This window comes from Vicugna pacos, chromosome 29 (genome assembly GCF_048564905.1).
Source record: "Vicugna pacos chromosome 29, VicPac4, whole genome shotgun sequence".
Taxonomy (NCBI): domain Eukaryota; kingdom Metazoa; phylum Chordata; class Mammalia; order Artiodactyla; family Camelidae; genus Vicugna; species Vicugna pacos.
This window is the reverse complement of record NC_133015.1, coordinates 10,267,501-10,282,717: the sequence shown is the minus strand read 5'-3', so window position 1 is coordinate 10,282,717 and position 15,217 is coordinate 10,267,501. Positions and strand designations below refer to the sequence as shown.

The 15,217-nt window shown below is 44.0% G+C and overlaps 1 protein-coding gene across 1 annotated transcript in view; it reads left to right on the top strand.

The window, feature by feature from the left end:
- ZFHX4 (zinc finger homeobox 4) overlaps nt 1–15,217 on the top strand; it is a 173,211-nt gene that overhangs the window by 156,904 nt on the left and 1,090 nt on the right. Inside the window, exons 7-11 of the mRNA XM_072951784.1 lie at nt 808–941; nt 1,171–1,371; nt 1,916–2,033; nt 2,569–7,959; nt 14,767–15,217. The exon at nt 14,767–15,217 is cut by the window's right edge and continues 1,090 nt beyond it. Of these exons, the coding sequence (XP_072807885.1) occupies nt 808–941; nt 1,171–1,371; nt 1,916–2,033; nt 2,569–7,959; nt 14,767–15,217 (6,295 nt within the window). The remainder of the gene's footprint in view (nt 1–807; nt 942–1,170; nt 1,372–1,915; nt 2,034–2,568; nt 7,960–14,766) is intronic.

The following is a 15,217-nucleotide window of genomic DNA, read 5'->3' as shown; positions in this document are numbered from 1 at the left end:
CAATGTCGCTGTGATATCCAGCCTCGCAGAGGAGCTTATTGGGAAAATTGATGCTAGAAAGAATTTTCTGTTAGATCGGGAAATTAGACTCACACTCTTTTCTTTGATGTGTATGAGCCTTCTATATGTTATGTTGCTCACCTAGGCAAAATTTTAAACCGTCTTCTACACCAAATATACAGATTAACCTCATAAAACAATTGTCTTCTTGAGATGTGGACTACAGTGTTTTGTGCACAGCCAACTGCTCAAACATCTGAAGGAAAAAATAAATCACAAACCACAGTGGCTACGTTACCTATAGTTAATTTTTAAATCCTACATTCACCATGTAAAAACACTGTTTTCATTCCTGAATTATAGTCAGTCAGCTCTTCTCAGAATTTTGAAATGTTTTCAGTGTCCCAGAATTTTACAAAAGAGATTGGTAATTAAACATGAGCAAAAAATTAATTATTTTCTAAGTTAGCATTTGTGAACGGGAGTAAGTTGGCTCTTGTGTGATAAAGGCATTCTGAGACACCAGAGAGCACGTGTTATTGATGAATCTTTCAAGGTCACCCAGGGTTATCAAAACATGAGACAGGAGTACATTTTAAAATATATTTATAAAGTCCACTTGGTTGGTAGACAAAAAGAGATGTACCTTTTGCCTTTTGAGTTTACCATCATATAAAAATCCTTGTCCATTTTTTTTTGGTGATTCAGTGGATTAAGAGTCAGAGCCATTTGAACACATAATTTTTCAGATTTCGGCATTGTTAGTCTCTTAAAATTGAGATGTTCTATTCTGTTTTGGGGAATCAGGAATAATCACACCAGAAAAGGAGCTAAAAGTCAGTGTGGCAGGGGGAACCCAGCCACTCCTGCTGGCAAAGGAAGAGGATGTGGCAACCAAAAGATCAAAACCTACAGAGGATAATAAATTCTGTCACGAACAGGTAAATGTGTTTTTTTTCCCCTTGGCTGTATCAGCCTGTTTTTTGTTTGTTTGTTTGTTTTTAAATTATTGCCTTTGATAATTTTAGAGCCCCCAACTATTGTATGCTGTTGAAATGTCTGTATACACTGTGATTGGTAAAGTAATTAACTCTTGATGTGACTTTTAATGCTCTTAAGTCATCAAAACCCATTAACTGACAGTGGTCATGTTTATTCAATATTTTCCAGTTATTTCAGTGTCCTTATTGTAACTACAATAGTAGGGACCAAAGTCGTATCCAGATGCATGTCCTGTCACAGCACTCGGTGCAGCCGGTCATCTGCTGTCCCCTCTGCCAGGACGTCCTCAGCAACAAAATGCACCTGCAGCTGCATCTGACGCATTTACACAGTGTGTCTCCAGATTGTGTGGAGAAGCTGCTTATGACAGTAAGGATACCAAATGTTGATGCATGTGTGACATACCATCCCTGTAAAGGTATCAACACAAAATCTGTAATTATGGACTGATAGAAATTTATTGCTTCTGCACTACGCCAAGCTCTCTTACTGACTCTATTGCAGAAAATGCAATTAAGGGCCATTTGTTGTCTCTTGTGCTTAGGGGAAAAAAAAAACAAATATGATACAAGGCATAGCTGATTTAATGACAGCTTTTGCAGTCCTATTTTTATAAGTATAATGTTAATCAAACGATTCCTGTGGGCACCTTGAGTTTCATATTTTCTTGGCTATCATTACACAAAACAGGCCTATAAAAACCTTCAAACTATATTTTTAAAAAGAAAAGAAGCCTACAGTATCACAACAGCCTTGATCTAAAATGTGAAGAAAGCATTTTGCCTGTAAGAACCACAGAATGTCCCTGCTTTGGTTGGGAAAACGTACTGGGATATACTACTGCCAAAGGGCGGTGTGATGGAGTCCATGATTTCTGGGGTACCTTTGACATGACCCCCTTTGGTTTTCACAGGTGCCTGTCCCTGATGTAATGATGCCCAATAGTTTGCTACTGCCAGCAGCTGCCTCTGAGAAGTCAGAGCGGGACACACCTGCAGCTGTCACAGCCGAGGGGTCTGGGAAATATTCAGGTATGCCACCTTCTGACCAAGATCTGTGGAAGACACACCCAGGGGCTGCATCCGTGGTGGTGCTCCAGTATTACTACTATTAAAGATTAAAAAAGAAGGAAGGGAAGAAAGTAAGAAAAGAAAAACACAGGAAAAAAAAGTACAGGATTTCCAGAAGCCATGATTTCTAAGACATATTTAATATCTGGTTACCTGTAAACTGCCCTTGGGGGACCTCAGTGTCAATGATCAGGAGTATTTTGTGTGTTTCAATTCCTGAACACTATGGCCCTTGGTATCACACTGCTTGTAGCATACTCTAATTACCTCCGACTTATTTTCTTCCCTATCTTGAAATTCCTTGAGGTCAAGGGTGATTTCTTATTCGCCTTTATACCCCTAGTGCCCACAAGAGTGCTTGCCACACAGTAGCTGCTCAATAAATATTTCTTCAAAGAATCAATGAAGCAGAAACCTTTCTTGACAAGGTTTATTGGCATTTAAGGTGTGGGCTTGCCTCCTCCCATCAGTGATGCTTATGCCTCCTTCCCTGCAGGTGAAAGCCCAATGGATGACAGAAGTATGGCGGGTCTTGACGCTTCCAAGGCTAGCATGGAAGTAAAGAGTGAGGAGCAGAAACCAACGAAAGAAGCCACAGACGTGTCGGAATGGAATAAGAACAGCAGTAAGGATATGAAAATCTCCGACCCACTGCAAGATCAGTTAAGTGAACAGCAAAAAAGGCAACCACTCTCCGTGTCGGACCGCCACGTTTATAAGTATCGCTGTAACCACTGCAGCTTGGCTTTTAAGACTATGCAAAAGCTTCAGATACATTCCCAGTATCACGCGATTCGGGCTGCGACGATGTGTAATCTCTGCCAGCGTAGTTTCCGTACATTCCAGGCTTTAAAAAAACACTTGGAAGCAGGCCACCCAGAACTGAGCGAAGCCGAGCTTCAGCAGTTATATGCCTCCTTGCCCGTGAATGGTGAACTGTGGGCAGAGACTGAAACTATGGCCCAGGACGACCACGCCCTCGAGCAGGAAATGGAGAGAGACTACGAGGTGGACCACGAAGGCAAGGCAAGTCCTGTAGGGAGTGACAGCAGCTCTATTCCAGACGACACGGGCTCTGAACCAAAGCGGACCTTACCTTTTAGAAAAGGGCCAAATTTTACGATGGAAAAATTCCTCGACCCATCTCGCCCATATAAATGTACAGTGTGTAAAGAGTCGTTCACCCAAAAGAACATTCTCTTGGTCCATTATAACTCAGTGTCTCACCTGCATAAGTTGAAAAAGGTCTTGCAGGAAGCCTCCAGTCCCGTTCCTCAAGAAACCAACAGCAGCACAGATAACAAACCCTACAAGTGCAGCATCTGCAACGTGGCATACAGCCAAAGCTCGACCTTGGAAATCCACATGAGGTCCGTGCTCCACCAGACAAAGGCGAGGGCTGCAAAGCTGGACCCCAGCGGCCATGCAACCGGCGGGCACGGCGTGGCAGCCAGCATGAACAGTCCCGGCCAAGGGATGTTAGAGTCCATGAGTTTAGCTGCAGCCAGCAGCAAAGATACCCACTTAGATGCCAAAGAATTGAATAAAAAGCCAACTCCAGAATTAATCTCTGCTCAGCCTACCCACCACCCAGCGCAGTCACCAGCACAAATTCAGATGCAGCTGCAACACGAGTTGCAACAGCAGGCAGCGTTCTTTCAGCCTCAGTTTCTCAACCCCGCCTTTCTGCCTCATTTCCCCATGACCCCCGAGGCGCTGCTGCAGTTTCAGCAGCCTCAGTTTCTCTTCCCATTCTACATCCCTGGGACGGAGTTCAGCCTGGGGCCGGACTTGGGCCTGCCGGGCTCTGCGGCATTTGGGATGCCCGGCATGGCGGGGATGGCCGGGTCCTTGCTTGAAGACTTGAAGCAGCAGATTCAAACCCAACAACATCACGTTGGCCAAACTCAACTCCAGCTACTCCAGCAACAAGCGCAACAGTACCAGGCCACACAGCCCCAGCTGCAGCCCCCAAAACAGCAGCAGCAGCAGCAGCAGGCAAGCAAATCACTGAAACAGGAGCAGGCGCCCCCGGCCAGTGCCGACTGCGCAGCAGCTGCGAAAGACGCACCTTCTTACAAGGAGGCGGAAGAGATCACCGAAAAGCAAGACAAGCCAAAGCAAGAATCTATAAGTGAAGGGGAAGGGCTCAAAGAAGGCAAAGACGGAAAGAAGCAGAAATCCTTGGAACCGTCCGTCCTGCCGCCCCGAATCGCTTCAGGGGCCAGAGGCAACGCAGCCAAAGCATTACTGGAAAACTTCGGTTTCGAACTGGTCATTCAGTACAACGAGAACAGGCAGAAGGTGCAGAAGAAGGGCAAGAGTGGCGACGGCGACAACACGGAGAAGCTGGAATGCGGCACGTGCGGGAAGTTGTTTTCCAACGTTCTTATTCTCAAGAGTCACCAAGAACACGTGCACGGCCAGTTTTTTCCCTACGGAGCCCTAGAAAAATTTGCCCGTCAGTACCGGGAGGCCTATGACAAGCTTTATCCAATCTCTCCATCTTCTCCGGAAACGCCGCCGCCGCCGCCGCCCCCGCCGCCCCCGCTGCCAACGGCGCCTCCGCAGCCTTCTGCCCTGGGTCCCGTCAAACTCCCAGGCTCCGTGTCCACCCCGCTCCAGGCCCCGCCGCCCACGCCGCCGCCGCCCCCGCCGCCGCCCCCGCCGCCTCCCCCGCCCCCGCCCCCTCCGCCCTCCGCGCCCCCGCAGGTCCAGCTGCCCGTGTCTCTGGACCTGCCGCTCTTTCCCTCCATCATGATGCAGCCGGTGCAGCACCCCGCACTTCCTCCCCAGCTCGCCCTGCAGCTGCCCCAGATGGACACGCTCTCGGCCGACCTCACTCAGCTCTGCCAGCAGCAGCTCGGGCTGGATCCCAACTTCCTGCGGCATTCTCAGTTCAAACGCCCGCGGACGAGGATTACGGATGACCAGCTGAAAATTCTGAGGGCTTATTTTGACATCAATAATTCTCCGAGTGAAGAGCAGATCCAGGAAATGGCAGAGAAATCTGGTCTCTCTCAGAAAGTCATCAAGCACTGGTTTCGAAATACGCTTTTTAAGGAGCGGCAGAGAAACAAGGATTCACCCTACAACTTCAGTAACCCTCCCATAACTGTTCTGGAAGATATCAGAATCGACCCACAGCCCTCCTCTTTAGAACCTTACAAATCGGATGCATCCTTCAGTAAGAGGTCTTCTAGGACCCGGTTTACTGACTACCAGCTTAGGGTCCTTCAAGACTTCTTTGACACAAACGCTTACCCGAAAGATGATGAAATAGAACAACTTTCCACTGTTCTCAATCTGCCCACCCGGGTTATTGTTGTGTGGTTCCAGAATGCTCGTCAGAAGGCCCGGAAGAGTTACGAGAATCAAGCAGAGGCTAAAGATAATGAAAAAAGAGAACTCACTAATGAGCGGTATATTCGAACGAGCAACATGCAGTACCAGTGTAAGAAGTGCAATGTGGTTTTCCCCCGGATCTTTGACTTGATTACACATCAGAAAAAGCAGTGTTACAAGGACGAAGACGACGATGCCCAAGACGAAAGCCAAACCGAAGACTCCATGGACGCCACGGACCAGGTGGTGTACAAGCATTGCACGGCGCCTGGCCAGACCGACGCAGCCAAAAGCGCGCCTGCGCCCGCGGTAAGTTCTGGCTCCGGGACTAGTACCCCGCTGATTCCATCACCCAAACCAGAACCTGAGAAGACGTCGCCAAAACCTGAATATCCCACAGAAAAGCCAAAGCAGAGTGACCCCTCGCCCCCTTCTCAAGGCATCAAACCAGCCCTGCCACTAGCATCGACTTCCTCAGACCCACCGCCGGCCTCGGCCGCTCAGCCGCAGCCACCGCCGCCGAAACCACCCCAACTTCTCGGAAGACCTCCCTCGGCCTCTCAGACCCCGGTCCCCTCCAGCCCACTGCAGATTTCCATGACTTCTCTCCAGAACAGTCTACCTCCGCAGTTACTACAATACCAATGTGATCAGTGCACAGTTGCCTTCCCGACTCTGGAACTCTGGCAGGAGCACCAGCACATGCACTTCCTCGCTGCTCAAAACCAGTTCCTTCACTCTCCGTTCTTGGAACGGCCCATGGACATGCCCTACATGATATTCGACCCCAACAACCCGCTGATGACGGGACAGCTGCTGAGTGGTTCTCTCACACAGATGCCCCCGCAGACCGCCGCCTCGCACGCCGCCGCGCCCGCCACCGTGGCCGCTTCCCTTAAAAGGAAACTGGATGACAAAGAAGACACCAACTGCAGTGAGAAGGAAGGCGGGAACAGCGGCGAGGACCAGCACCGTGATAAACGCTTGAGAACCACCATCACCCCGGAGCAACTGGAAATACTCTATGAAAAATACTTACTGGATTCCAATCCTACCCGGAAGATGCTTGATCATATCGCCCGCGAAGTAGGGCTGAAGAAACGAGTCGTGCAGGTCTGGTTCCAGAACACGCGCGCGCGAGAAAGGAAAGGCCAGTTCCGGGCGGTGGGCCCGGCCCAGTCCCATAAGCGGTGTCCGTTCTGCCGAGCCCTGTTCAAGGCCAAGTCAGCCCTGGAAAGCCACATTCGCTCCCGGCACTGGAATGAAGGAAAGCAGGCAGGTTACAGTTTGCCCCCAAGCCCTTTGATATCCGCGGAAGATGGGGGAGACAGTCCGCAGAAATACATTTATTTTGATTATCCCTCTTTGCCATTGACGAAAATTGATCTCTCCAGTGAGAATGAATTGGCTTCTACGGTGTCAACGCCAGTGAGTAAAACAGCAGAGCTGTCGCCAAAGAATCTTCTGAGCCCTTCTTCTTTTAAAGCAGAGTGCCCCGAGGATGTGGAGAATTTAAATGCCCCTCCTGCAGAGGCCGGGTATGATCAGAATAAGACTGATTTTGATGAGACTTCGTCCATTAACACAGCCATCAGTGACGCCACCACTGGAGACGAGGGGAACGCCGAGATGGAAAGCACCACAGGAAGTTCCGGAGATGTGAAGCCAGCTTTATCCCCTAAAGAGCCGAAAACGCTGGACACTTTGCCCAAAACAGCAACCACACCCACCACGGAGGTCTGCGAGGAAAAATTTCTCTTTTCTCTCACCAGCCCCTCGATACCTTTCAACGATAAAGACGGTGACCACGACCAAAGCTTTTATATCACCGATGACCCTGACGACAATGCTGACCGCAGTGAAACGTCCAGCATCGCGGACCCGAGTTCGCCAAACCCATTTGGATCCAGCAATCCTTTTAAATCCAAAAGTAACGATCGGCCAGGTCACAAGCGTTTCAGAACCCAAATGAGCAATCTTCAACTCAAGGTTCTCAAGGCTTGCTTTAGTGACTACCGAACTCCAACCATGCAAGAGTGCGAAATGCTAGGGAATGAGATTGGTCTGCCCAAACGCGTGGTCCAGGTGTGGTTCCAGAATGCCAGGGCCAAGGAAAAGAAATTTAAAATCAACATAGGGAAGCCTTTCATGATCAATCAAAGTGGAACGGAAGGCACCAAACCAGAGTGTACCCTCTGTGGGGTGAAGTACTCTGCCCGCTTGTCCATCAGAGATCACATTTTCTCCAAACAGCACATTTCAAAAGTGAGGGAGACCGTTGGGAGTCAGCTTGATCGGGAGAAAGATTACTTGGCCCCGACAACCGTTCGACAGCTGATGGCACAGCAAGAACTTGACCGGATCAAGAAAGCCTCAGATGTGCTGGGCTTAGCGGTCCAGCAGCCGAGCGTGATGGACAGCAGCTCCCTTCATGGCATCAGTCTGCCAGCAGCCTATCCAGGACTCCCCGGCCTTCCCCCAGTCCTTCTCCCTGGAATGAACGGTCCATCCTCTTTGCCTGGATTTCCACAAAATTCAAACAGTAAGTCATTTCAAGGAGAGTCAGTCTAATTAATTAAGTGATATTAGGCAGCCAATGACCTGTACCAAGAACAGGAGACATTGGATCTCTCTTAATTTCAGTAAGTAAAACCATTAAGTTATTTGAAATATATATTTTAGTGGCATAGTTAATAAGCCAACCTGAACGTAGGCAGAAAAATAAAGACCAGGTAGATCAGCCAGAAATATATCATTAATATCATTACATCTTTATGTCATAGAAACATTCCTTTTATATCCTCATTGCAAAACCAATTTCAAATGGCATTTCAGTACACACAAGTGGCACAAAATCTGGGATACATACTAAGAAAATGAAGCATTAAGTAATACGTTAATTGGCATCTTAATTTATGTTATTTCCAAGGGAGACTTTTTCTTTTTTGGTTTTGTGCTTTTTGGGGTCTTTTCCCCCCATGAATGACAGGAAGTTCAAAAGCTGGGGGTCTTCTAGATACAGGAATTCCCCCACATTACACCTCGCAGGTAATAAAGCTAATATATATAGAAAGTTTAACTACTAAAAATATGACTTCTGTGACAATTTGTAATTGAGCATTGCTATATGATTTTGCTTTTTGTAGCAGCCATTGTTGCTTACTATTTAAGTAAATTCTCAACCTTAGAAACAAATTCATATTACTCCATGCCTTTCTACCACCACCCTCGGCCAAGATTTATGATTAAGACAGAACAAAATGGTTAACTTGTTTGAGGCAATCCCAGATGGTGAATCCAGCTCTCTTGTTTATGAAGGGAAGTGCAGTTTGTACAGTTCCGATTTTGTGAGTAAGTGTAGGTAGCTAATTATAGCAGGTTGAAAAAAATTGAATATAATGTGGTAGGCAGTCATGTAGCCAAACATACAACAAACGTTGTATGTTATCCGAAATAGAAAAAAATGATTCTCATTTCTTCTTTAAAGTCTGTTTTATTTTCTAAATTACAGTGATTTTTTTTCTTTCTAAAAGGAAATCATGACATTCCAAAGACACATCTAGAATGAACCAATTACATACTATCTAGAAAGTTTCCAAAGCACAAAAGGAAAGCTTTTTTCATTTTCCCAAATTGGACTTTTACATAAATATTAAACTTGTCAATGTTATCCTTCTCTTAATGGCAATTTTTATTTTAATATGCCTTTGGGAGATATTCCTATTTTAACTTTTAGCTTGGGAGACATGAAAACAGCGATGTCACGTGACTGCTTAGCCACTGCCAGCTTCTCTGGTTCCCTGTCCAGAATGACTTGTTGGCATTAGAGAGAAACAGAATGGCTCTACACATAGAAAGAATTTTACCAAGAAAATTTCTGCAACATCCTTTCCTTGAACTATCACACCAGCTACCTTCCCCTGCCCACTCCTATTCTTTGGGCTTAATTATCTGGATATTCTTTGGGCCTTAAATATTAAAGCTACAATTATGTGTTTTGTTTGTACCTTTCAATTAAGTCAAATATAATTAGTTTAAGAATAATTCGATGGCTGTATTTTTTTTTTGCCTATGGATGTATTAGTCTTCTAGTCTCTTTATATATCACTGTGATTATTAATTGACACCTAGAAAAATGTCTTAAGTGAAAAAACTCCTGTATGACCAGTTATGTAAAATAGTCTTTCCACATGTCTAATGTGGAAAACGCCTATGAACACTTCATGTAAATTTTACAGTTATGTAAAATAGAGTAAAATTTGGGCTGAGAACAGTTCAAGTAACTGTACCTTTAATCCACAAGTCAGCTTTGATTGATGACGCCTGTGTAGTCACCCCCCACAAGTGGTGGTCAGTGCATCTTATTTTTCTCTCCACTGGATCAGAAGGCCTTTGCGTGGACACTGGGTCCTTTGCTGACTGCCCTTTGGGTTTTTCACTCTGAAACTGGTACCCAGAGGACCTGTATTGAACAAAGCCAGGAGGGAGGAGAGAGAAGGTGTTTATGAAATACTTAAACAGCCTAACCTTCCTCCTCATTCTGTGCACCATAAAAATAAGTTACATCCTCCCCCTGAAATATGGGCACACTTTGTAAATATCAGAGTTGTGAGAAGATGTTGGAGGCAGGCCCTCCTCAGGGAGCATTGTCTCAAAAAGCATCTGGTACTGTGGAACCCAGCGCCATGTATCTGCTGCTTCATTAAATCATGGACCAAAACAGACTAGAGTGTTATAAAAAGAAAGGTCCATGAACATACCTACTGGAATTTGCAATTCCTCTTAAATTAGTTCTTTGTTTGTAATGGAATTTAAATGTTAGCACAGCAGAGTTGTCAGCAGGATCCCACTGGCGAGCCTGCATTCCCACACTTTGCGCTCACATCTTTTTTAGGTTAATTTATCTGTGGTGGGTCATGCTGAAGAGTTTAATCACCTCATGGAGTAGAACTGTGGTTCTCCATCTTTCTATCAGCATCTTTCTACTGTATTATTTTTCGTCAAACAGGTATCTCCTTTGCTTAATGGGAGAAACAGACATCCCAGCTACTTGAAATCAAAAGGAGAAAATTACTTCTTAAGTAGAATATTCTTGTATTTCTCACGTGCCCTGAGCTCTTCTAACAGTTTGTTATCTACATGGATAAACTTTGACAATATGACATGTTCATCTTGGGCCCATTATTTAATGGGATTTAGTTATGGAAAAGTCTTCATTTTAAAGGCACCCCATCCCTCTAAAGGTAGATTTCAAGGTTTTGTTCCTAAGCAAATCACTACAAAGAGACTCCACTGAATGAGATATGTCATAAAGTAAGTAATGTCTGATTGCAAAGGCTGCACCCCCAAAATTGACTTAATTGCATTATACATGTTCAGTTTTAGCATTTACCAACCTCTTAAATTCCTGATTTAAATACCCATTTTGTTCTTTTTTGGGTGGAATTGCTGTTGTATTTTAGCAGCTTTAATTCTCATAAAATTTCCTTACCTTACTTTCAGGAAATCTTCAAATTATTTAGTCTGTCAAGATCACAAAGACGGATCTTTCAAGAGTAATACCCATCATGTTTGCTGCTTCCTGAACAATGACTCAGCCCTGTGCTCGGGAGCACTGCTTACTAGCACTCATTTTTTAATAAAAGGAATTATTTTCTGCTAACTTTTGTCATTTTCTATCATGATCATATGCAAAAAGAGAAAATGTCAATAGAAAATCATGTGCCTTAACACCCGGAAAAAATTAGAAAACTTTACATTTTTACCCTTCAGGACGTTAGCTTCTTCTGGCATTTTGCTCAAGAGGAATAGGAAAATAACTTGATTTTTTAATTTTTAACTGATTTCCTTTATTGTTTTAAGCAGTGTCTGATTTTTATATGATCCATTAGTTTTTGGAAAAACTGCCTAACCCCATTTCCTTAAATGGAACTTTAGAACATGCCTTTTGCATTTTTCTCATACTTCAGTGTAATTTACTAGCACATTTGGGGTAAATCTAGATGCAAGTAAGTCTTTAATAATTTTGGCACAATTGTCCTTGGCCCGTGTACATAATTAGTTTTATTTTTCACTTCAAGAGCAGATTTTCCCTCTGGGAGACCTAGATCAAAGAAACTTGGGGAAAAGAGAACACATCTACACTAATCGTGAGACAGGCATTTTCTTTTGGAAGCATGACTTTCGGGAATATGAAGCTGTCTCGGGAAAACAAAACCAAACAAAATGATGGTAGCATGAGATTATCTGTAGAAAAACTTCCATCTCTCAGTGAAATTTCAAAGAATTGGAGTAAGAGTTAGGGAACAGGAAAGAATGCATCTTTGTAGTCACCACCACTTATTTTGTATCATGATTACCATTCAGTTTTCTCTTCTATTTCTGGTTTTCATATATCAGTTGACAGCTGAACTTTTGACTGCCGGTTTTTATAAGTTTGTGTCTTTTCCTCGTAGCCCCAATGTACATTATTCATTATCTTTGGTCTGTTTCTCTTTTCTTAACATTTTTACTTAACAGTTGATCGTTTAACTTGACTCACTCCTCAAGATGTTGAATTCCTAAAATGCTTATAGTCTTTGACTGTAGTAGTTGGGATTCCTATTCCTATTCCTATTGTAATAAAAATTTTCATTATTTCACTATATGACCTCTGGATAGGAATTTGTAGACCCCCATCTGATGGGAAAGCCTGAGCTAAAAATTCACTACTTATCTACTCACTTTCTAACTAGTATTGCTATTTTTTTTAGGTCTTAGTTCATTACAATTTCTCTTGTCTTAAATTCTCATGTCAGAGGGATGAGCCACCAATTTCCTTAGATTTAGTGGGGGAAAGCCCTCAGGTGAGAGGGCGTGCAGTTACTGAGTATGAAGTCTGGGTTTACTAGACCCAGAACTAAGGTTGGCTTTATGAATGAGCAAAAGAAGCTAGCTACCAACATAATATCATTCTAACAGTGCAAAGAAGGATCTCCTGTCCTCAGTGAATCTTCTTCTACCTGAATCACTCATGCCTGAAATTCTGTAATTAGATATTAATTCTTCTGACTTAGTCCATTATCTTCTGTTAAGTGTGTAGTGGAAAATAGCATAGAATATCATGAAATCAGAATATCATAGCAGGAAGAAACCTCAGATTATCTATTCTAGTATATATTGATCCTTTTCAATAAGAGGTGGTTTTTTTTCTTCCTTGCAAATAAAATTGTATAGAGAGGGAAGTAGAAAGAAGATCAAGACACCAGACATCATAGTGTAGGAATAAAGGCAAGGGAGTTGTGGGTTTGGATCCCCAAAAGCAATTCCATTATTTTACCATTTTCTCTAAGGCTAAGTCCCATGAATCTAAGAAGTCTATCACACTAAATTGGATTAAAGATTTGGGGATTTACTTATTCATTGCTACTATATCCTGGGAAATCTTAAGCCATTTTCATTTAAATTTATTTCAAATATTTTAGCCATTCTTCTGTAAAATGTGGATACTCACTATATTTCTCTTGGATGTACAATATTATTATTTTCAAGGGTTGTTTTTTCCATATTTGCATAGTTTGCCATTTACAATTGATCCAATTAGACAGGAAGACAAATTTGAGTGGCAGCTATAATATTTAGCTTCCCTACCACACATCTACCATCAAGTTGTAGATTTCTCTCTGTCAAGTCATTGCACAGCCCTAGGACTCGATTTTCTCCCCCAGAAAAATGGAATTTTTAGCATCTGCCCCCACTTACTATTGAGGATATTGAAAGACCCTTCTCTAACATGATGGAAATTTAGAGACTATTACTGATACAACCACAGAAATTATTTCAAAGCAGGTCGGAGAAGAGTTGGCTGTGGTAAGGTTACTAAGAAGAGCAGCCGGTAATAAGCTAGGCTAATTGACAGTAATATGATCATGATTAGGGTCAAGTTGAGTGTGATGTTGAGGACTTGAGTGTGTCCTGGATGCTAAGCCTAAGACAAGCTTTCTCCATTGCATAAAGACCAATCAAGAAACTAAAGTTTTTTCTAGCTAAAAAAATGGAAACACATAGTTTTTGTGTCATTTTTCATTTTTGAACACTCAATTGTTGCATTTCTCATAGAGGTTAAGACTTGAACCAGTATTTAAAAGATGGTTGTCTTATCTCTTACGATCATTTTCTCTCTAGCTATGCACTAATAACTTAAACTTCATTCGCCTTCTCCCAGTTAATTCTTCCATCAGCCCAGTGGGTCTCCATCATGGTCATTGTCCTGATCACTTGGTGGTGAGCCTTCCCTCCTTCAGGAATGAACCACCACCCAATTAGGCTTCCAGTCTGTTCCTTTGGTGGTCAACTGTGTTTGCCTCTAAAAATCAGAAAGGCACAGACTTTTACAATTCCCTTTTCTATCCTGAGCTGTCTTAGTTTCTCACCCAGTTCTCCAGTTTATAAAAATGGCTTCGTAATACCTTACTACTAGCCACCGCATTAGATCGAGTACTTGAAATCCAGCAAAGATCTCTTCTGTTTCAATACCAGTCATACTCTACCCTATGTGTGTCTGCCTACTGAGCACTTGGTTTCCCTTCTCTAATGGGGTGGGGGCCATTTTTGCATACTACCAGCAAACCTAGACGCAGCATGTTTTGGGGGTGATGAAGTTGAGTGTTAATACATTCAGTCCCTATCAAGTACTCTGTTAGGCAAAGTGCCCGGATGGTAATGAGCAGCTTAACCTGTACACTTAACAATGGCATCAGACCTCACCATGCTCAGTCCTGGTCAAGAAGAGCTGTGACTACACTTACTTGTTTTCCGGTGTCATCAGTTGTCATTTACTTTTGCTATTTAATTAGCTTATCCCCTTCTTTATTTGACACAAATTTGTTTTCCTACTGGAACTTAGGCAGATGGACTTCATTTTACTTGATAGCTAATTATTTTTCGTGAATGTGGTAATTATCAGACTGCTCAAGTGGAGGACCAGTGGGCCCGCCTTTCCAGAGGTACAATCACAATTGGTTACAGTAAAGAACAGAGTAGGAATCTTGCAGAGTGTCAGTTAGGAGTACCCAACTGCTGGTCGCCATGATGTCCTTGTTCTAACAGTCTATCTTTCATGTGATGGGAGCCTTTTGTTTTCAGAGTAAAATATTGCTCAACCGTGTAGATGGCATTCCTGAGAGTCGTGGTGGGGGTTAACACCAATAGAAGAAAGATGATAAACTCAGAAAAGCTGGTGCGGGCGACGTCTCCTGGTGTGTGTAATACGTCTTTTCGGACACTGCCCACGTCGGCAGGGACTTCTGTTTAGGGGTTCAGCATCAGTCTTCCGTGCACTGACAGTGGGCATGTCTCTTATTGTTTTCAGCTTTAACACCTCCCGGTGCAGGCATGCTTGGGTTTCCTACTTCAGCTACTTCGTCTCCTGCCCTGTCTCTCAGCAGTGCCCCCACCAAACCTTTGCTGCAGACTCCACCACCTCCACCGCCTCCTCCTCCTCCTCCTCCTCCATCCTCTCTGTCAGGACAGCAGACCGAGCCGCAGAACAAAGAATCCGAGAAAAAGCAAACCAAGCCGAACAAGGTCAAAAAAATCAAAGAGGAGGAATTAGAGGCCACCAAAGCGGAAAAACACCCCAAAAAAGAGGAAAAAATCTCATCTGCTCTTTCAGTGCTGGGCAAAGTCGTAGGCGAAACGCACGTGGACCCTACTCAGCTGCAGGCTTTACAGAACGCCATCGCTGGCGACCCCGCCTCCTTCCTGGGCGGCCAGTTCTTGCCCTACTTCATCCCGGGGTTCGCTTCCTACTTCAGCCCCCA